This window comes from Branchiostoma lanceolatum, chromosome 3, assembly GCF_035083965.1.
Source record: "Branchiostoma lanceolatum isolate klBraLanc5 chromosome 3, klBraLanc5.hap2, whole genome shotgun sequence".
NCBI classification, from domain to species: Eukaryota; Metazoa; Chordata; class Leptocardii; order Amphioxiformes; family Branchiostomatidae; genus Branchiostoma; species Branchiostoma lanceolatum.
The window spans coordinates 28,505,785-28,528,355 of record NC_089724.1 but is presented as its reverse complement, the minus strand read 5'-3'; the positions used below and the strand labels follow the sequence as shown (position 1 = coordinate 28,528,355).

The window sequence follows — 22,571 nt, the reverse complement described above, 5'->3', positions numbered from 1 at the left end:
TTCACGTTTAGAACTTTTATTCAGTTTGTCACACAGATAGTTTGCTAATCTGGCTTCTTCGGTGGTTTAAGTCTTCAATGAGCACAGCATACAAACTTTTGATAACGGCAAGAAAAAACTCTGACACTTTGTTAGTCCTTACAACAAAGAAGCACACATTTATAAATACCAGCAGTTCTGGCACTCTGCTGTCTTTCTTATACAATCTGAAAACTGGTATTCAATCTGAAAACTACTATACAATTTAAAACCTGGTATACAATGAGAAAACTACTATACAATCTGAAAACTGCTATACAATCTGAAAACTACTTTACAATTTAAAAACTGGTATACGATGAGAAAACTACTATACAATCTGAAATCTACTATACAATCTGAAAACTACTATACAATTTAAAAACTGGTGTACAATCAGAAAAGTACTATACAATCTAAAAACGGGAATTGAATTTCGTTGCCCTGCAAATAGACAAACGTTAAGTTTCCTTTTTTAGACAACCCTCGAACTTCTCCACCTGAGCCAAACATGGCAGAAACTCTGTCATTAGCGTCTTGAGTTAAAGTTGGAGTGCAGACGGATCTACAGTCTTACGAAGGATGGGCATTTTCCTGACAGGCTTTCTACTGCCTTTCTGATTTCTGCCGTTCCGTAAATGATAACTGAAACATGCAAAAACATCTGTAAATTCTTTCTACACGAAAACTGAAGCGTGACTACCGGTATACCATAAAGTATTGCTTTGGTATCCCATCACAATTTCTGATGATCAAACTCCTAAGATCATTTGAGAAAAATGCTGATTTTGCCCACTGCTATAATTACAGTTCTGACGTTTTACTGGTTAGTTCCACTGCAGATGCTCGGAGAGCCGTTGTACATCGGTGGCGAGAGTTCCGCTTGTCGTCTATAGACCTCCTGGAAAAATTAGCACAGATGAAATGTGGAAGAATGTTTTTCTACATAGCATTTGATACTGGTGATCTAAGGTGCTTATTCAGATGTATACTTAAGCTGTGATATCTATACTAGATGGAAGGGTTTCAGGAAACGGCACGGTTATAAGAAGTACCTGGAACAGCCTTGCATATGAAGCTATATCGCCGGTTGCATGGCACCCACTCGTCTTTCCGGGAAGACCATGCGGAATGAATAACGCAATCATATTTCCCATCAGGGTCGTATTGTTGTCCCGTAGCCGAGGAGTTGTACGTCTCAAGTGCAGAACCATCCACCCACTCAAAGCTTCCCTTATCGTGCGGATCGTGCAGCCCGGACCAGAAGGCATCATTGTCGCTCACGGATTTGTGCAAGGAGGCCAGGAAAGCCCTGGTCTCAGCGTCTCGGGACATGGCGAGGGTACCGCCGTCTTCACGACAGGCCGCGGCCGCTCCGCTGAAGGTCTTCTTGGTGTCGAAGGCCTTGTAGCAGATTCCACGCCATATTGTGTAACCCTCAGGACAAGATGCTGGAAAACAACAGGCCAAAAAGGAATAGGGTATGGGTAATGTGAAAAACGAACACAGATTATTACGTTGACTTCCTCAAAAGACTAGATCTCCCCTTATGATGTATAGTTGGTACATGTAGTATGTGTCTGTGACATGTTAAGACATGAAAACAGACATATGTTTATGTATATGTATATGTATATGTATATGTATATGTATATGTATATGTATATGAATATGTATAGGTATATGTATAGGTATATGTATATGTTAATGTATGGGTAAAGGTATATGTATAGGTATATGTATATGTATGTATGATGAAGGAGATACTATGGTTATGAATGTCACAATTACACGTGGTAGCTGTTTTTATGCAAATGATGATAATTTTTTCAATATGACATCACAAATAGTACAATTATAACTGAAAACTAACTTACGTGGCTTCTTATTCATCTCGTTAAGACGCTGCTCCAAGGCGGCGGTTCGGCTTCGCTCCTTGTCCAGATCGCGCTTCAAGGCGTCAACAGTGGTGGACAGTTGCCGCATGTCATCTTGGTCATGCTTTAAGGCGTCAACAGTGGTGGACAGTTGGCGCATGTCGTCTTGGTCACGCTTTAAGGCGTCAACAGTGGTGGAAAGTTGGCGCATGCCGTCTTGGTCACGCTTTAAGGCGTCAACAGTGGTGGTCAGTTGGCGCATGCCGTCTTGGTCGCGCTTCAAGGCGTCAACAGCGGTGGACATGTCGTCTTGGTCGCACTTCAAGGCACCAACAGTGGTGGACAGTAGGGATATTTCCTAAACAGGTATGTCAGAATATCAAACGAGAAAGAATTGACAGAAACAGCAATAATTCGACATTTACAGTCTCTAAGAACGACAATTTCAGAAAAGAATAGTTTCGAAACAGGATTTAAGTTACAAGATTGTTTACCTCTTTATTGATGAACGCCAGAGGGGCGAGTCCCACAGCGAGCAGCACCGCGATCCCGGCGCCCATGCAGCTGTGGTTGGAGCGGATGAAGCTACAGAGTGAACGGCAGCCGCTTGCTCCACCAGAATACGTGCGGTCTGTTAGAAATATCAATTTGGCTCAGATGATCATTATTACCTTTACGGTAGCGATTCTAGGCGTGATTGCGGTTTAGCAGCACAAAACTCAAGAGTATTGATGGATTGCGATGAAAGTTGTTATGTGGTTAAGTCTTGGGCAAAGAATGGGTTAGATCTTGTAGCCTCGGTTGCGGACTCCTTCCGGCTGTTTTCTCTTTCTGTGTAATACAGTTTTCTAATGATATATTCTTTTATTGTTGACCAGCAATAAGAAAGAAAAAAAACTGTAGGTATTTAATGAGAAAACCTGCATTATTGGTGCATGGATTATGGTAGATGTGGACATCATTTGCATAATGACTGAGGAAATGCTACAATACTTTCCTAAAGAAGGATAGAATTTAGATATTTGCAACATATCCAGTTTGGAAAGCTTGGATAAGAAATCTGTGTAAACTATGCTAATGAGAACATTCGCATATCTGTTGGACAAAAGATGTACAAACTCAATGATAAATGATGGAATGAATTCATATTTGCGCTATATGCATTTAAAATGCAAATTTTGAATCATATATCATACAGATTAGGTGTTTTCATAGTTACATAAAACAGCGCTTGGCGAAGGTATGGGGACGTTGAATATATATGAGTCTACATGTTGATAAATGAATATGTTGATAAATGAATAAGCAAATAAGTAAGATGACACAAAAACCAAAATGTCGCCAGGCCTAGATTGTGGACCGCCGTTGCGGGAACAGTGTAACGAAGCTGTGAATTCCATCAAACTATCAAAATGACCTTCAATGTGAGAATGTTAGCGTCTCCTACTGAGGATTTGTACATGAGGCACGCATTGTAAGTAGTGTCCTCGCTATCGGTTTGAATGTTTGCTTGTTTGTTTTATTTGGATCTCCAATATGGTATTTCTCGCTTCATACTTACCACTCAATTTATATGAATATTGAAACAAACATTTTCAGACCTTAATCATCCATTTTTCCAGATACTGCAAAGTATGTTAGAATACGTAAGTGATCATGTACACCCTCTTGATTAATGAAGAAAACTTATTCTTATCGTTCAAATACCTACTGAAAAGGTTACAAACAGTTGGTTACCTGTAGACGTGTACGTCGCGCCGGCTTCTTCGTACGTGTGTGGTACTTTTTCTTGCTCTTCTTCCAACTTGTCAGAAGCGCAGTTGCCATGGCGGCCACGCCCGCGTGAGCCACTCTGATGGGCAGGAGGGGGTTGGGGCGGCGGCCCGCTGGTTTGGACCCCCGGCTGGGGCGACTCCTGCTGCCGCCCCGCCCCATGTGAAGAAGGCGGTAGATCTTGGTCCTTGATTGAATAGTACACTCTCTCGGCTTCTTCGTACGTGTCTGAAGAAGTTACTTGTCCCTCCTGCCGCTTGTCAGAAGCGCTGTTGCGCTGATGGACAGGAGGAAGTTGGGGCGGCGGCCGGCTGCTTTGGCCGCTGCCGGGGCCGGAGAAAGGGGACCGGACCGACTCTGCTTGCTCGTACATCGCGACTATACTGTGCAGGCAACCGTCGCGCAGTGTATGAAGTAGTAAGAAATATATGAATATAGCAAATAATGCCTTAAGTAGTCTGACGACGTAAGGCCACTTTTCCCCTTATTTGGAGGGATGACGTGGCATTAGGTGGTGCGAATGGCATTTTGTTTTTCTGCAAGAGGCAGACCAATTTTCTTGGAAAATAAGTTAATCTGGGCTGGGAGGGAGACACATCAAAAAGTGTTTACGTGAGAACTCTTAATGTAGTCGATGTATCCTCGTGTTTTTCTTGAGACTTTGCAACCCTTTCTGTACTCTGTGCCAGTTTCCATCTATTCAGACGGATGATCTTCTGAGACAGTTTAATTGTTCCAAAATGAGATAATATTCTACAGTAGATTCCTCTTATTTCCATAACCGATTTGTCAGTGCATTTTATGCAATAGTAAGGAATAGTCCATTAACCCTAGGAGGCAAAATGAGCGGCACTTAGGGGGGAGGGGGTCGTAGTGGTTACAGGATGGCGCTTGAAAGAAATGCAACAAATACACTCACTTCCAGGTTATAAAAAATGTAACTTGTTGAATTCATAAGGATGTCATCAGTTCATTTACACATGTTGAGTGCAAAGTATGGCAACCGTACCGAAAATTGGCAATTCAATTATTCCGTATCACAACAAATAACAATGGAGACGCTATAGCTTTTACAAAACTGTCGCTTGTTTACCAGTCACATTTCACAATGTGTATTTCCATAGCCCCTACATTTGTATATGACTATTTGTTCTTTAACTTTCCTGGCAGATGTCGCCGATTCTGATATCAAATGGTTCATGTAGAGAACCTTCCACAGTAATATTTGATACAGAATTGTTGATATCAAAACTTTCATCGCTGTTCCGCGAAACCTGAAGATGATTGGGATATCTCCAAGCAGATGTTGGAGAGGCTAATCGTCACGTTTTCCCAGCTGCCCTTTTCTGTTAGGAAAACGTAACGATTTCGCCTCCTCAAACATTTGCTTGGAGACCGGTAATGTATGTATGTTGCATCGTTAGGTTTTGCACACGCCTTGAATAAAAAGTGCCCAAATTAATGGCGTTTAGGACAGAAAGGAAGGAATGACAAAATATCAACTTTCACAGTAAAACGCATGAACTTCAAATGTCACGATGAGAAGTACTTAAATTTGTTTCCCTGTATCCTGGTGACCAAACTTACGGAAAAAACAAAGTAAGACTACAGAAATTCTCCGATCGAGTCTGTTCTGGAGCTACATAACGGGGGAGGCCCTAATTCCGACACATGTTCTAAGCAAACGCGCAACCCACGCGAGAGACCTTCAGAAGATCGGTAGCCTACCGCGGACCAAAAGTAGGTCATATATTTTATTAAACAAATGAAGAACAACACTACTTTTCAAGCAGAGGTGTGGGTCCGGCTGGTTTTTCACGTGTTCAGTTCAGGCATTTTTGTCCAAAGCACGTTGGTGACATAGCGAAAAGGGGACAGAATAGAAAGCCTGACAAAAACACCTAACAACACGTCAAAAACCAGCCGGACACACTGCTCTGCTTGGAGAGTACACTGTTCCAAAACTGCACCACTGCTAAGTACGGAAAAGTCACATTCACTATCAATGTCTTTCAAAATGTGTATGACATGGAATAACGATTTAGTCTATATTCATATATATTGACTGTACCATTTCGTCATCACTTTCAACTTACGACACTGCAATTTCAAACCTTTAAGGGCCCATATGATATCAATATACTCAGATATTTTCATGACCACTGAAATTGTATACTAGTCCTGTACCACCAAATGATTTTAACCCTATCTAGACTTCCCCCCTCATAACATCCAAATGGCATTGTGTATGATCACATTTTCAGGGGGTGATATTAAAGCATGTAAATAAATATCAATCACTATCCATAATAAGCCTGGATTATTTGGCGAAGATAATGTGTTCGTGGAACTCTAGTTGTTATGTTTAGCCATAAGTATGGCTAAACATATTGTTATGTTTAGCCATACCTAGTATGGCTCAACATATTGTTTTTGTTCACGTTCTTCTTCTTCTTCTTCTCCTTCTTCTGCCATATCTTCAAATGGAATCTACTCCGTCATTTTTGGGCCAAACGGCCTGAAATTTGGCATGTAGGTAAAGATGGTAAATACCCTCATGCGATTTTTTAATTTTGTTGAAACAGGCCTTAAAATCATTTTTATGGAGGTTTTTTGGGGCATTTCTAGACAATTTTTATATTTTGGGGTCCTGTGCCCTGGTTTTGCAAGCAAGTGACTTGAAATTCGGTACAAGGGTGCCTTGAACATGTCCCGACAGGACTTCAATCACATTTCTGGTGTACATCACTTCAGAATGCTTCATTTTGGGGACTTTTGGGCCCATTTTCAGACCAAAAACAGGCCAAAAGTGGTATCCCCGTTCCATGTTCTATTTGCTGCTGGCCAAGGAATCCATGTTCTATCTAAGGCTCCCCGCGTTCCATTTGCTACTGGCCAAAGAACGCGTGTTCTATTTAGGTCACCTGAGGTCATATTGCAGGAGCACACGCAAGCCTTTGCAGTAAGAAGCTCTTGGGGTCTCGCAGAACTTGTAGAGAGAGTTTTTGTACGGGTGATTTTGGAACAGTCCATTTATGCATCAGGAGGGAGATTGTCGAAGTATAATGCTCTCGCAAATGGTGCCTTTCTACATGCAGTTAATATTTCGATTTGCCCAGGTATTATTTTGGGACAGCCCACTTCTTGCATGGGGAGGAGTATGGCTAAACATGCTGTATTTGCTCAGGGGCAAATGACGGCCTTTCTAGTTTTCTCTCATGTTTCTTCTTCTTCTTCTTCTTCTCCTCCTGTCAAATCTTCAAATCGATTCATCTCTGTCATTTTTTGACCAAATGACCTGAAATTTGGTACAGAGGTAATGTAGGCAAAAACCAATGTGCGTTCTTTTCCTTTTTTTGATATTGACCTTGAAAGTGATTTTATTGAGGTTTTTAGGCTATTTTTAGCATATCTTGGCCTCCTGCGCCCTGGTATTTCAACCGAATGACCTGAAATTTGCTGCATATGTGGCTTGAACAAATATTTAAAGGACTACATTCCCATTTTTGGCATACATATATTCAAAACGATTTATTTTGGGCTTTCTTGACAATATTTGCCACTTCTGTCACTTTCAATACTACATATGACCTACAGGTCATTGACCCCGAGTGCCTTGCACCTGGCCAAGCTGGAAGTTTGCTTACGAGGAGGAAAGACCGGACATAAACATTTAACGTGATTATCGGGAAAACACCATGTTCCCTTAAACTCAGTGGTGAAATTGCAGTTTAGGAAATTTCATAACAGAAAACAAGTTAAATCAATGATTTTGTGAATGTTTATTCTAGCATTAGTTATTCCAGATATTTTCAAACTCCAAATTCTTCAACACAACACGGGAGATCGTTTCTCCTCAGACTGGCGCGACACTCCTGTCAAAATTGATTAATGATCTCTCTCTGCCGCCGACTTCATACATGATCAAAGGCGGGTGGTAGGCGGTGCGCGGGGAAACTTAAACATATAATGTAGCGAAGTGTTGCACAAGGAATTCTCACGCTGAGGGGTACATGAAATAATGCTTACAAAATAGACCTCTATGAATCGGGCTACATTCAGCAATGGTAGACGGATTCGGGGCATGCCGCGCAAAACACATGGTCTCACTGGGGACAGGCGTTTTGGTCCCGCACGTTGTCGCAGCGGTGCGTCGCCGCTACGCGATCGAAAGCACGCCGCTGTCTGTCTCGGACCAACACGCGTCTCCCGTGATGTGTAGCGTCCACCACCAGGCCTTCCTACATGTCCTACGTACGGGCGTATGGATCGTAGAATTCGGCAAAAAAGGAATGATTAGGCCAGTAGAGTCAGTCCCCGGTAAGGTCAATGATTCGCCCCTTTGCGCTAGCTTGTAACGTTAAATGAATGTACCCTCTGGTGGCCAAACTTCACTGACAAACTTTCTCCCTATTATCATCATGAGCTTGCGTTAGTCTGGTACTAGTGACTATCATGTGCCGGGAATGTTTATCTATCGCACGCCTTGGAAGGAAGTTCAACCATGATAAATGGTCGGCCGTTGCGAAAATTTGGAATCCCATGCTGTTGATTTTCGTGATTGAATCTGTAAGAAAATATATTTTCATGTCGTTCATGTTTTTGGGACGGACGCCGGGACGGGGTGAATTTTTTCTATCATTTTCGTCCCGTTAGTAATGCAAATCGAATCGTGTTGCACAAGAGGCAAAACACTAAAAACGTGGGTCTTGTGGAGTGTTTTGGAGCGGGAAAATGCCGGATATTAGCGGTGCCGAACAGTGTACATCGTCGCGCGCGGGTGACGCTCCGTCAAAACAAATCCGCTGGTGGTCTAGCGCGGCCACCGAAAATAGGCAGAAACACACAGGAGGACTCAGCACCTTCGTTTATGAGGGCAATTGTGAAAATCTTTTGTTACAAATTGTTCGAACATTGAAACATTTGGATAGATGGTTTGAAACTGTTCTAAATAAAGAGATTTTTGTGTAGTTACGTTCGAAATGTTTCCAACGTATGTGAAATAAGTTCAAACATGTTATAAGTTTCAATTCTAATTGTTTGAACACATAGAACTATTGTGACTTAGACATTCTTTTAATCAAAATAGTTCAAACATATTACAAATATTATATTAAAACCCTCTCCGTGACTTTGAATTGACTCAAATATGTTGTTTTTGGTCATTTCCTTCGTCTCCTGTCAAATCTTCATATGTATACTATGGAAAACTTCATTCTTCCCTGGGGTTGATCTTTTTTAATTCAATTTTGAACTGGGTTGATTATGCGCAAGAGTGTAATTTTCAGCGGATATTTTTCGACTGGTTTACATGGAAATGGCACGGAATATCCCATTCTTGCAAGGGGAGGATTCTTTAATTCTTTCTTTCAATTTTGAGCTGGAATGATTATGAAAAAGTCCATTTTTTAGCAGAAGTGTATTTGTTAATCAATTAGTGGATATGGTTGTGGACTGGTCCATATTGTGTTGAGGTGCTACTGGAAGACTCAATTTTGGACTGGGGTGATTCATTTTTTTAGTGCAAGTATTTTAGAATGGTCCATTGTTATTTTGGGAGAGTCCATTTTTTGCATGGCGAGGAGTATGGCTAAACATGCTGTATTTGCTCGCAAATGTTGCCTTTCTAGTTATTTTGTTGATCTTCTTCTCATGTGTATCTAATAGGAAAGATCCTCCATTGATTTATGATAAGAATCATGTAGTAATGTATTGTAAGCGATATTACTTTCGCCCGATCCCTAGAAAACAAATGTGAATATGATTTGGCAAAATAAATCAGCAATCCGGCATGGTAGAAAATCCAGGGTGTTCAAGCTTCATTTGATTTGATTTATTTGCACATATTAGAATACGTTTGTAGTACATAATTGAAAGGATAGAACAAAAAACGTTCTGGGGGAAGAAAAAAAGCCATGATGGATTATACAAGGTCTTCCCCCATCTAGATTAACAAAAAAATAACATAAATCTAACAATTCATAACATAATTAATCCTGACAAAATAGTAATTGGTTGCATATAGAAAGTATATATCAAATCATAGCATAACTTGATACTGAAATAATAGAGATTAACACAGAGTCCATCGCAGTTACCAAAAACATAAGCAAAACAATAACATAAATCTAACAATTCATAACATAATTATAGTATACTAGTAATAAGTGACAACAATATCACAACAAATCAGACGATTATGATAGTAACAAAATGATGAAAAACATAATAATTGATTGCATATAAAAATTAAATATCAAATCATAGCATATTAACTCAATACTGAAATAATGCAGATTAACACAAAGTCCATCGCAGTTAACAAAACATAGCTGGCTCTCCTGTTCACAAAGTTGCTGAGTCTGCGCAGTTTGGTCCTGCTCCCGGACAGCAGCAGGGGCTGAACAGGGCCATGATCTGTAGGGAAACATCATCGGGTGAAATCAATGGTAATAATTCACAACTGTACGTCATCATTTAGTGTCTTTATACTGACTAAATAGTTAGATTGGATTAGATCCGGGCACATGTTCTGACATGGAAGTGACTAATGTCAGGATGATCCTGTCAGCAGTAGAAAAAAAGTGCACTGTGTATTTTTTTCTACTGATGATCCTGTCAGCAGTGCAAAATTATCATCCTGTCAGGAGTGCAGATTTTTCACGCAAAATGTCAGAAAGTCTCAAGACGATCATTCAGTGACAAAACTATTAATCCTAAGTAATGATGGAACACTTACAGCAATGACTGTTTCAAAATTGTATCCAGTTGCTTGAGTAATTATTTTTGGCGTATCTTACTACCTGGATGTCTAACTTTCATCAACTTACTTACAACAATGGTTTCGTGAATGAAATCATCAGGTACTGGTGAATAATTGAATAGCAAAATTCTTTATTCACAACCACGTATTAACATGAGCCATCAACTCACCATTGTTGCTTAACAATATCTATCAATGTAACAATACTTTACGTTTGGGACTGCATTGTTAGCTGAATAACACCTAGCCTCAGTGCACTGTGAACCAGTAATGCCTAGCCTCAGTGCACAGTGAAATCAGTCAGTATTGCCCTGATGATGATGAACGACGGTCATCGAAACGTTGGCTCATGTAAATATGTAATAATAATGGTTTATTGGTCAGAATTTACCCGTGCAATGATAGTCAGTGCTGAATTGCTGCAGGGGTTACAGTCACATACTTAGATACGTATTTGCTCCAGACATGCACTTTGTGGAACTGTCGCAAGGGTCTGGGAGGCTGCCATTCGGCGCCAGCAGGTGACCTCAATACGACCTTCCCCAACCGAAGTCAGGTACCCATTCACACCTGGGTGGAGTGAGGAAAGTCGTGTAAAGTGTCTTTCCCAAGGGCACAACATCGAGGCATAGCAGTGGTTTCGAACCCGGGACCTCTCGGTTCTGGGCGAAACTCCCTACCGATTGCGCCACACGATGCCACATGCCACACATGTGGTTGTGAATAAAGTGCTATTCACTTACAACGGTGTTTGGGAACACAGGATGTCGTCCGGCAACGGTGAAGTTTTGTGGCTGGCTCTTCTCCACGCACCACAGTTCTACAGCGCCTACCCTGTAGTCAACAGTTGTCATTCACATTATGTGTGGAAAAGTCATCAGTAGCACGTACTACCCTGTAGTCAACAGTTGACATTCACGTTATGTGTGGAAAAGTCACCAGTTATACAGAGCCTTCCCTGTAGTCAACAGTTTTCATTCACGTTATGTGTGGAAAAGTCACCACAGTTCTACAGCGCCTACCCTGTAGTCAACAGTTTTCATTCACGTTATGTGTGGAAAAGCAACCACAGTTCTACAGCGCCTACCCTGTAGTCAACAGTTGTCATTCACATTATGTGTGGAAAAGTCATCAGTAGCACGTACTACCCTGTAGTCAACAGTTGACATTCACGTTATGTGTGGAAAAGTCACCAGTTATACAGAGCCTTCCCTGTAGTCAACAGTTTTCATTCACGTTATGTGTGGAAAAGTCACCACAGTTCTACAGCGCCTACCCTGTAGTCAACAGTTTTCATTCACGTTATGTGTGGAAAAGTCACCACAGTTCTACAGCGCCTACCCTGTAGTCAACAGTTGTCATTCACGTTATGCGTGTAAAAGTCATCACAGTTCTACAGCGCCTACCCTGTAGTCAACAGTTTTCATTCACGTTATGCGTGGAAAAGCCACCAGTAGCACGAACTACCCTGAGGTCAACAGTTTTCATTCACGTTATGCGTGGAAAAGTCACCAGTAGCACGAACTACTCTGTAGTCAACAGTTTTCCTTCACGTTATGTGTGGAAAATTCACCGGTAGCACGTACTACCCTGTAGTCAACAGTTTTCATTCACGTTATGTGTGGAAAAGTCACCAGTTGCACGTACTACCCTGTAGTCAACAGTTGTCATTTACGTTATGTGTGGAAAAGTCACCAGTTCTACAGCGCCTACCCTGTAGTCAACAGTTGTCATTCACGTTATGTGTGGAAAAGTCACCAGTTCTACAGCGCCTACCCAGACAACAAAGTTACTGTAATGTTTAATATACGTTCATATACTGACAAAATGCTGACTGACCTGAGCGAGGGTGAGTCCACGTACCCCAGGACGAGCCCCACACCCGTGTCAGACCTGAATACCGCGGACTCCTGCGTGCCGTAACTCTCGTACTTCCGCTGGTTTAGTCTGTCCTTGGCACAAACCTAACAACATTATCGTTGAAGAGATTCATCAGTCACGTATAATAACAGTTACAAGAATATTCATCAATCAGTGACTTATAAAAGGTAACGAGATACGCACCTCCAAATTTTCGATGTCTATTGTACTATCTTGATCACGGAGTGACCTACATTGTAGTCTCGCGAGAACACGAGACTAGGTCTAGAGTTGTGAAGATCGTCCTGCCTCCCCCGCCTCCTTGCGGGGTAGGGGTAAGTAGGACTTGGGCAGCTCCCAACCTTCGGTATGGCTCATACCAGCACGTTCCAACTGGATGTGGACTGGACGATCCTGACAAGTCTCGTCCTAGTCTCGTGTTCTCGCGAGACTAGGTCACTCCGTGATCAAGATGTACAGTAGACATCTAAAATTTGGAGGTGCGTACTTCGTTACCTTTTATAAGTCACTGATTTATGAATATTCTTGTAACTAACAACATTAGAACACATTTCCAAAAGTCCAGCGACATGGTTCACAAATTGCATAAAAGCACCACATTGTAGCAAGCGGAGACTTACGGATACATTTTTGCAGGAGCCTTCGGAGAACGGTACACATGGGTTGTACGAGTAGACCCAGCTGTCAGGAATGTAGGAGCTTTTTATGTCCTTGTACCTGGAGAGGGAAAAGGAGCGCAAACACCGACACTGTCGGTATGGAGTAGCCTCTACCAGGCGATCCGTGCGATCGCTGGGAAAATAGTAGAAATCGGCCGAATAGTCTGAATTGTATGCCAAGGGTACTCCGCTATACAGGGAAGGTCAATAGGCGGACTACGGACACTGTTCACTCTATTTGGCCGATTTCTACTATTTTCCCAGCGATCCGCGGAGCCTGGTAGAGGCAAAGTTATCTTGGGTGGAATCGTGTTACGTTGCGTTTTGGTTGGTTAACTCAGAATCTAGTACATGTCCTGTGTTCAAACTCCTAGGAGATCCTGATGCTGTGCCATTGGGAAAGGCACTTAACACGAATTTCCTCACTCCACTCAAGTGGTGATGAGTATATCCGGACGGCTAGGGACGTCCTGTTGGACGCCAGGCACCACATGCATGCATCGATAAAATCGTGAATGGTTCAAAACTATCATTCAGGTCCTAAACAGCTTGTACTTAACGTACAAACTAGTGTTACTACACTGCTCGATATAGCAGGGCGCATCCACGACTGTCCTCAGGAATACCCTCAATTTGCAACGATCGTAAATCTGTCGTACGACAATATTGTTTTTTGACCAGGCCCTTACGGTGGGGTCATATTCGTCAAAAAGTCAACGTACGATTTTGATGCCGTAGAATTTTCACGCAAGCAATGATAGAATCAACCGCTGACAAGGATATAAGTAGTATACAATCAGACCCAACGGTTGCAAAGACCGTATCCAACTGGCAGAAGGAGTTTTTATTGCAACTCGACGGTGCCTGACAACGTCTCTGGCTGACTGGAGCTTCTCTGGCTAACTTGTACGATTTTGGCACCGTGGAGATCTATTTGGAGATTAGATCTAAGAATCTTTTCTGCAATGAGACAGCTGAATTTTGTAGGACACGTGCATGGCTATCCCACGAGTGCCTTCAGTTTGCGACCGTACGACGAATATGTCACTTGCCATCGAATGTGACCTCGAATCCTTCATAAAGGGTACCGTACGTTGATGTAAGTTAGACATAAGATACGCCAAAAATAGTTTCTGAAGCAATTGGATAACATTTTCAAATTTGTATCCGTTGCTTGAGTAACTATTTTCGGTGACCGTACGTACGTTGGGCTTCCGTTGACAAGAGGCCTGAGGTCAATGACCCCTGAGCCGTCGTCCATCCGACAGGAGCACGGACCTGTCTTCACACAGCTGGCGGCCCAGCAGAGGTGCACAGCCGCGAGAAGAACAACGGACACCAGCGGGAAGACATGTTTTTTTCCGTGCATGTTTTTGCCCGTGCCTTGTGCAGATTGTGGAAACTGCCCTTTGAACTGATCAAATATATATCGAAGAGATATGAGAGGCTAGGGTGAAAGGTCAGTAGGACTAACTCAATAAACAATCATGTGCAGCCTAGGCATGGGACAACAGATGGCGTATGTATTGTCCGCTTTACGCCAAAAATGATTACTCAAGCAACTGGATAAAATTTTGAAACAGTCAGACGTTTCAGACAGCATCCACTGTCTTTCGTCAGAGACTAACGATAGGACTGAGAACACCAGGTTTTATACCAAAACTCTGAATAGGTATGTTAATGAGGTTAAGACAATTTAGGATGTCTTGAAATAGTCTTTAAAAGAAGATTAACGCAAGACAAAGTTTTGTGCAAATAGTTCAATTAGCTACTGTTGATTTTAGTACAGTAACTAAATGTTGTTTGTCCGGGGGTGGGGGTGGTGGGCAATACATTATCCCAAGTGCATGAAAGTTCAACGCGTAGACCCCCTTTCCTGTTAAGAGCGGGGTTGTACATCCTCTCATATATTGCTTCTCTAATTCCCCGTTCGAACCAGCGTTCTTCACGATCTAGGATGTCCGTGGATTCGAGATTGAATGAGTGTCCCTGGTTGTGTTTTAGATGGCGGGAAATTATCTTAACCTCATTAATATACTTATTCAGAGTTTTGGTATAAAACCTGGCGTTCTCAGTCCTATCGTTAGTCACTGACGAAAGACAGCGGATGTTGTCTGAAACGTCTGACTGTTTCAAAATTTTATCCAGTTGCTTGAGTAATTATTTTTGGCGTATCTCACCACCTGGATGTCTAACTTTCATCAACGTATTGTCCGCTATGTTTGCTGCTCAAAACCAATGTTACACATGCAGTACCTTACCCCAACCATGCCCCCGAGAACCGACGTCCACGGTGCTGCCGCTAGTAGCTAGTAATGTTGTCTCCAGGATGATTAAAGTCAACCCTGGGAATCGTTCCGGTGGATTTAAACTTGTACTTGAGGTTGTGTCGATACGACATTTTTATACTCTATGGGAGAGGGGGTGAGTCATTGATGTGCAATTGATTGGTGACCCAAATGTCTGGAATAGCCTACAGTCAGACACACGTACGGCTTCGAATCTGAGACTCTTGAAGTAACGAAAATGAGCAAAACGAACGGACATGGAGTATGAACCAACTTTCGCCCGACCATATGTTGTATGTTGTAGCAATTGTACATTGTTGTACCATAAATATGTAATGATATATGTTGATAGAGTTATTAGGACTCAAATGACAGTGTTTCTCTGCAATATTGTATCTGACTCTTACCTCTTCCCTCATGACCTCAATGAAAAGCGGCCTGCGTGCCGATTTGAGCTTATAAACATGACGATTAGCCTCTCCAACATCTGCTTAGAGATATCCCAATCATCTTCAGTTTTGGTAGAACAGCGATGAAAGTTTTCAACAATTCTGTATCAAATGTTACTGTGGAAGGTTCTGAACAGGAACCAGTTGATATTAGAATCGGCGACATCTTCAAGGAAAGTTAAAGAACAAATAGTCATATACAAATGTAGGGGCTATGGAAATACACATTGTGAAATGCGACTGGTAAACAAGCGACAGTTTTGTAAATGCTATAGCGTCTCCATTGTTATTTGTTGTGATACGGAATAATAGAATTGCCAATTTTCGGTACGTTTGCCCTACTTTGCACTCAGCATTTGTGTAAATGATCTGATGACATCCTTATGAATTCAATATGTTATATTTTTTATAGCCTGGGAGTGAGTGTATTTTGTTGCATTTCTTTCAAGCGCCATCCTGTAACCACTACGACCCCCTCCCCCCTAAGTACCGTTCATTTTGCCTCCTAGGGTTAATTGACTATTCCTTACTATTGCATAAAATGCGCTGACAAATCGGTTATGGAAATAAGAGGAATCTACTGTAGAATATTATCTCATTTTGGAACAATTAAACGGTCTCAGAAGATCATCCGTCTAAATAGATGGAAACTGGCACAGAGTACAGAAAGGGTTTGCAAAGTCTCAAGAAAAACACGAGGATACATCGACTGCATTAAGAGTTCTCACGTAAACACTTTTTGATATTTCTCCCTCCAAGCCCAGATTAACTTATTTTCCAAGAAAATTGGTCTGCCTCTTGCAGAAAACTGGCAAAAATGCCATTTGCACCACCTAATGCCACGTCATCCCTCCAAATAAGGGAAAAAGTGGCCTTACGTCGTCAGACTACTTAAGGCATTATTTGCTATATTCATATATTTCTTACTACTTCATACACTGCGCGACGGTTGCCTGCACAGTATAGTCGCGATGTACGAGCAAGCAGAGTCGGTCCGGTCCCCTTTCTCCGGCCCCGGCAGCGGCCAAAGTAGCCGGCCGCCGCCCCAACTTCCTCCTGTCCATCAGCGCAACAGCGCTTCTGACAAGCGGCAGGAGGGACAAGGAACTTCTTCAGACACGTACGAAGAAGCCGAGAGAGTGTACTATTCAATCAAGGACCAAGATCTACCGCCTTCTTCACATGGGGCGGGGCGGCAGCAGGAGTCGCCCCAGCCGGGGGTCCAAACCAGCGGGCCGCCGCCCCAACCCCCTCCTGCCCATCAGAGTGGCTCACGCGGGCGTGGCCGCCATGGCAACGGCGCTTCTGACAAGTTGGAAGAAGAGCAAGAAAAAGTACCACACACGTACGAAGAAGCCGGCGCAACGTGCACGTCTACAGGTAACCAACTGTTTGTAACCTTTTCAGTAGGTATTTGAACGATAAGAATAAGTTTTCTCATTAATCAAGAGGGTGTACATTATCACTTACGTATTCTAACATACTTTGCAGTATCTGGAAAAATGGATGATTAAGGTCTGAAAATGTTTGTTTCAATATTCATATAAATTGAGTGGTAAGTATGAAGCGAGAAATACCATATTGGAGATCCAAATAATAAAAAACAAGCAAACATTCAAACCGATAGCGAGGACACTTCTTACAATGCGTGCCTCATGTACAAATCCTCAGCAGGAGACGCTAACATTCTCACATTGAAGGTCATTTTGATAGTTTGATGGAATTCACAGTTTCGTTACACTGTTCCCGCAACGGCGGTCCACAATCTAGGCCTGGCGACATTTTGTTTTTGTGTCATCTTACTTATTTGCTTATTCATTTATCAACATATTCATTTATTAACATGTAGACTCATATATATTTAACGTCCCCATACCTTCGCCCAGCGCTGTTTTATGTAACTATGAAAATACCTAATCTGTATGATATATGATTAAAAATTTGCATTTTAAATGCATATAGCGCAAATATGAATTCATTCCATCATTTATCATTGAGTTTGTACATCTTTTGTCCAACAGATATGCGAATGTTCTCATTAGCATAGTTTACACAGATTTCTTATCCCCGCTTTCCAAACTGGATATGTTGCAAATATCTAAATTCTATCCTTCCTTAGGAAAGTATTGTAGCATTTCCTCAGGCATTATGCAAATGATGTCCACATCTACCATAATCCATGCACCAATAATGCAGGTTTTCTCATTAATTACCTACAGTTTTTTTTTCTTATTGCTGGTCAACAACAATAAAAGAATATATCATTAGAAAACTGTATTACACAGAAAGAGAAAACAGCCGGAAGGAGTCCGCAACCGAGGCTACAAGATCTAACCCATTCTTTGCCCAAGACTTAACCACATAACAACTTTCATCGCAATCCATCCATACTCTTGAATTTTGTGCTGCTAAACCACAATCACCCCTAGAAACGCTACCGTAAAGGAAGTTATGATCATCTGAGCCAAATTGATATTTCTAACAGACCGCACGTATTCTGGTGGAGCAAGCGGCTGCCGTTCACTCTGTAGCTTCATCCGCTCCCACCACAGCTGCATGGCCGCCGGGATCGCGGTGCTGCTCGCTGTGGGACTCGCCCCTCTGGCGTTCATCAATAAAGAGGTAAACAATCTTGTAACTTAAATCCTGTTTCGAAACTATTCTTTTCTGAAATTGTCGTTCTTAGAGACTGTGAATGTCGAATTATTGATGTTTCGGTCGATTCTTTCTCGTTTGATATCCTGACGTATCTATTTAGGAAATATCTCTACTGTCCACCACTGTTGACGCCTTGAAGCGCGACCAAGGCGACATGCGCCAACTGTCCATCACTGTTGACGCCTTGAAGCGCGACCAAGACGACATGTCCACCACTGTTGACGCCTTGAAGCGCGACCAAGACAACATGTCCACCACTGTTGACGCCTTGAAGAGCGACCAAGACGGCATGCGCCAGCTGACCACCACTGTTGACGCCTTAAAGCGTGACCAAGACGACATGCGCCAACTGTCCACCACTGTTGACACCTTAAAGCATGACCAAGATGACATGCGGCAACTGTCCACCACTGTTGACGCCTTGAAGCGCGATCTGGACAAGGAGCGAAGCCGAACCGCCGCCTTGGAGCAGCGTCTTAACGAGATGAATAAGAAGCCACGTAAGTTAGTTTTCAGTTATAATTGTACTATTTGTGATGTCATATTGAAAAAATTATCATCATTTGCATAAAAACAGCTACCACGTGTAATTGTGACATTCATAACCATAGTATCTCCTTCATCTTACATACATATACATATACCTATACATATACCTTTACCCATACATTAACATATACATATACCTATACATATACCGATACATATTCATATACATATACATATACATAAACATATGTCTGTTTTCATGTCTTAACATGTCACAGACACATACTACATGTACCAACTATACATCATAAGGGGAGATCTAGTCTTTTGAGGAAGTCATTGTAATAATCTGTGTTCGTTTTTCACATTACCCATACCCTATTCCTTTTTGGCCTGTTGTTTTCCAGCATCTTGTCCTGAGGGTTACACAATATGGCGTGGAATCTGCTATAAAGCCTTCAACACCAAGAAGACCTTCAGCGATGCGGCCGCGGCCTGTCGTGAAGACGGCGGTACCCTCGCCATGTCCCGAGACGCTGAGACCAAGGCTTTCCTGGCCTCCTTGCACAAGTCCGTGAGCGACAATGATGCCTTCTGGTCCGGGCTTCACGATCCGCACGATAAGGGAAGATTTGAGTGGGTGGATGGTTCTGCACTTGAGACGTACAACTCCTCGGCTACGGGACAACAATACGACCCTGATGGGAAATATGATTGCGTTATTCATTCCGCATGGTCTTCCCGGAAAGACGAGTGGGTGCCATGCAACCGGCGATATAGCTTCATATGCAAGGCTGTTCCAGGTACTTCTTATAACCGTGCCGTTTCCTGAAACCCTTCCATCTAGTATAGATATCACAGCTTAATCATACATCTGAATAAGCACCTTAGATCACCAGTATCAAATGCTATGTAGAAAAATATTCTTCCACATTTCATCTGTGCTAATTTTTCCAGGACGTCCATAGACGACAAGCGGAACTCTCGCCACCGCTGTACAACGGCTCTCCGACCATCTGCAGTGGAACTAACCAGTAAAACGTCAAAACTAGAAATATATATTGCAGTGGGCCAAATCGGCATTTTTTTCTCAAATGATCTTAGGAGTTTGATCCTCATAAATAGTGAAGGCGCACCAAAGCAATACTTTACAATGGTAGTCATGCCTCAGTTTTCGTGTAGAAAGAATTTACAGATGTTTTTGCAGGTTTCAGTTATTATCTTCGGGACGGCAGAAATCAGAGAGGCAGAATAAAGCCTGTCAGGAAAATGCCTATTCTTCGTAAGACTGTAAATCCGGCTGTGCCACCCTGCATTCACATTTTCTGTTTAACTCAAGACGCTAATGACAGAGCTTCTGTCATGTTTCGTTCAGGTGGATAAGTTTGAGGGTTGTCTAAATTTGAAAGGAAACTTAATGTTTGTCTATTTGCAGGGTTAGAAAATCTAAAATTGTCTCTTTGAAGTCCAAAATGGCTGTATCAGGTGGTGTTTCTGATTTAATACCAGTTTTCAGATTGTTTAGTAGTTTTCTGATGTATACCAATTTCTAGATCGGATAATGATTTTCTGATTGTACCTTAGTTTTTAGATGGTATAGTACTTTTTTAATTGCATACCAGTTTTTAGATTGTATAGTAGTTTGGTTCAGGTGGATAACTTTGATGGCTGTCTAAACTTGCGAGAAAATATATTGTTTGTCCATTTGCACAGTAAGAAAATCATAAAAAGTCTTAAATGGATTAAGTGTAATACCAGTTTTTTTTCAGATTGCATAGTAGTTTTCTGATTGAAACCCAGTTTTAAGATTGTAAAGCAGTTTTCGGATGGTATTCCAGATTTCTGATTCAATACCAGTTTTCAGATTGCATGGCAGTATTTCCTTGTTAAATACCAGTTTTCAGATTGTATAGTAGTTTTCTGGTATAACATTGTATACCATTTTTGAGATTGTATAGTAGTTTTCTGATTGAAACGTAGTTTTCAGATGGTTTAGTAGTTTTCATATTGAATACCAGTCTTCAGATTGTATAAAAAAGAAAGAAGAGGGCCAGAACTGCTGGTATTTATCAATGTAAGCTTCTTTATGGTAAGCCTTGTGGCAGAGATTGTCTTACCATTATCAAAAATGTATATGCTGTGGTCATTGAAGACTTGAAATCACCGAAGAAGCCATCTTTGCGAAACTACTCTGTATGACAGACTGGATAAAAGTTCTAAACGAGAACTATTCGGCTCTGACTGTCTTACTGAGAGTGACTGCAGTGAGAAAGGTGTCGGTCAGCGTGAGGATTAGTCCGCTCCTTATATACTAGTTATCCAAGTTTTGACCATTGAGACCACATAAGCACAGCACGAAATCGAATATTTAAGCAAACTTTCCGAATGACGGAAACAAGAATTAAAGGTCGGAAAATATTTCAGCAGAGTTTACGGGGCCGTTAATGCCGCTGAAAGTAAGATTTGAGCTTTCCGCAACCTTTCCGCGTTCGTTAACATGAATTAAATGCATACTATATCTTTCCATCGACTTTAAGCATCCTTATATACATCGTATAGATGAAACATTATGGTACATCAGTAACCAATATATTCTCCAAGCATATAAATTCTCTCCTAGATCCTGGGGACTAATAGTGCCTCAATTTTAAAAATCTTGGAGAATAGCTGATATACCCGAAACGGTCTTCGATCTTTACGATACACCCATTTGCAGTAAACACCGATCCCGCTTAAGTCATTTCTATTACAGTTTTGTTTAAACAACGCACCGTGCATGTGCACGCACATTGTACGTCTACTTTGTGGCAAAATTAGACATACAGTCCATACCTATCTTCGTCGGAGTTGATCTTCTTTTATCCGTGTTTATGCTACAGCTTACAAAAACAGCAGTTATATTCTTAAGTATTTCCCCCCTTTTATGTTTAGGTAGAGAAAATCTGTCGGAAAGCGGACGTTTTCCCTCGCAGTTATTTCTACTTTTCCGATATCCTTCCGTTACATATAGGCTCGGTTTACATACCACTTATGTTTAGGTAGAGAAAAGCTGCCGGAAAGCGGGCGTTTTCCCTCGCAGTTATTTCTACCTTTCCGATATCCTTCCGTTACATATAGGTTCGGTTTGCATAGAAGGGGGGAGACCTCCCCCCTTTGATTTTAGGTAGAGAAAAGCTGACGGAAAGCGGGCGCTTATGCTCGCAGTAATTTTCTACCTTTCCGATATCATTCCGTTACCTTTAGGCTTGGTTTACATAGAATGGGGGAGACCTCCCCCCTCTTATGTTTAGGTAGAAAAAGCTGCCGGAAAGCGGGCGTTTTCCCTCGCAGTTATTTCTACCTTTCCGATATCATTCCGTTACCTTTAGGCTTGGTTTACATAGAAAGGGGGAGACCTCCCCCCTTTTATGTTTAGGTAGAGAAAAGCTGCCGGAAAGCGAGCGTTTTCCCTCGCAATTATTTCTACCTTTCCGATATCATTCCGTTACATATATGTTCGGTTTACATAGAGGGGGGAGACCTCCCCCCTTTTATGTTTAGGTAGAGAAATGCTGTCGGAAAGTGGGCGTTTTCCCTCGCAGTTATTTCTACCTTTCCGATATTCTTCCGTTACATATAGGCTCGGCTTGCGTAACCCCCTTTTATGTTTAGGTAGAGAAAAGCTGTCGGAAAGCGGGCGTTTTCCCTCGCAGTTATTTCTACCTTTCCGATATTCT

The 22,571-nt window shown here is 41.9% G+C and overlaps 1 protein-coding gene and 1 long non-coding RNA gene across 2 annotated transcripts; both read right to left on the bottom strand.

Annotated features, from left to right (window-relative positions):
• LOC136429349 (uncharacterized) lies at nt 1-1,285 on the bottom strand. Its single transcript, XR_010754743.1, has 2 exons — nt 1,074-1,285; nt 1-919 (listed from the first exon to the last, which is right to left on the bottom strand). It is a non-coding gene; the product is annotated as an uncharacterized lncRNA (long non-coding RNA).
• Nucleotides 1,286-9,946: 8,661 nt separating this feature from the next.
• Nucleotides 9,947-14,340, bottom strand: LOC136429527 (uncharacterized). The gene is made up of 5 exons (XM_066419359.1): nt 14,177-14,340; nt 12,933-13,104; nt 12,271-12,395; nt 11,175-11,265; nt 9,947-10,085 (listed from the first exon to the last, which is right to left on the bottom strand). Exons 1-5 carry the CDS (start codon nt 14,338-14,340, stop codon nt 10,014-10,016), a joined length of 624 nt encoding a protein of 207 aa, XP_066275456.1. The 3' UTR covers nt 9,947-10,013.
• Between the last annotated feature and the right edge of the window lie 8,231 nt (nt 14,341-22,571).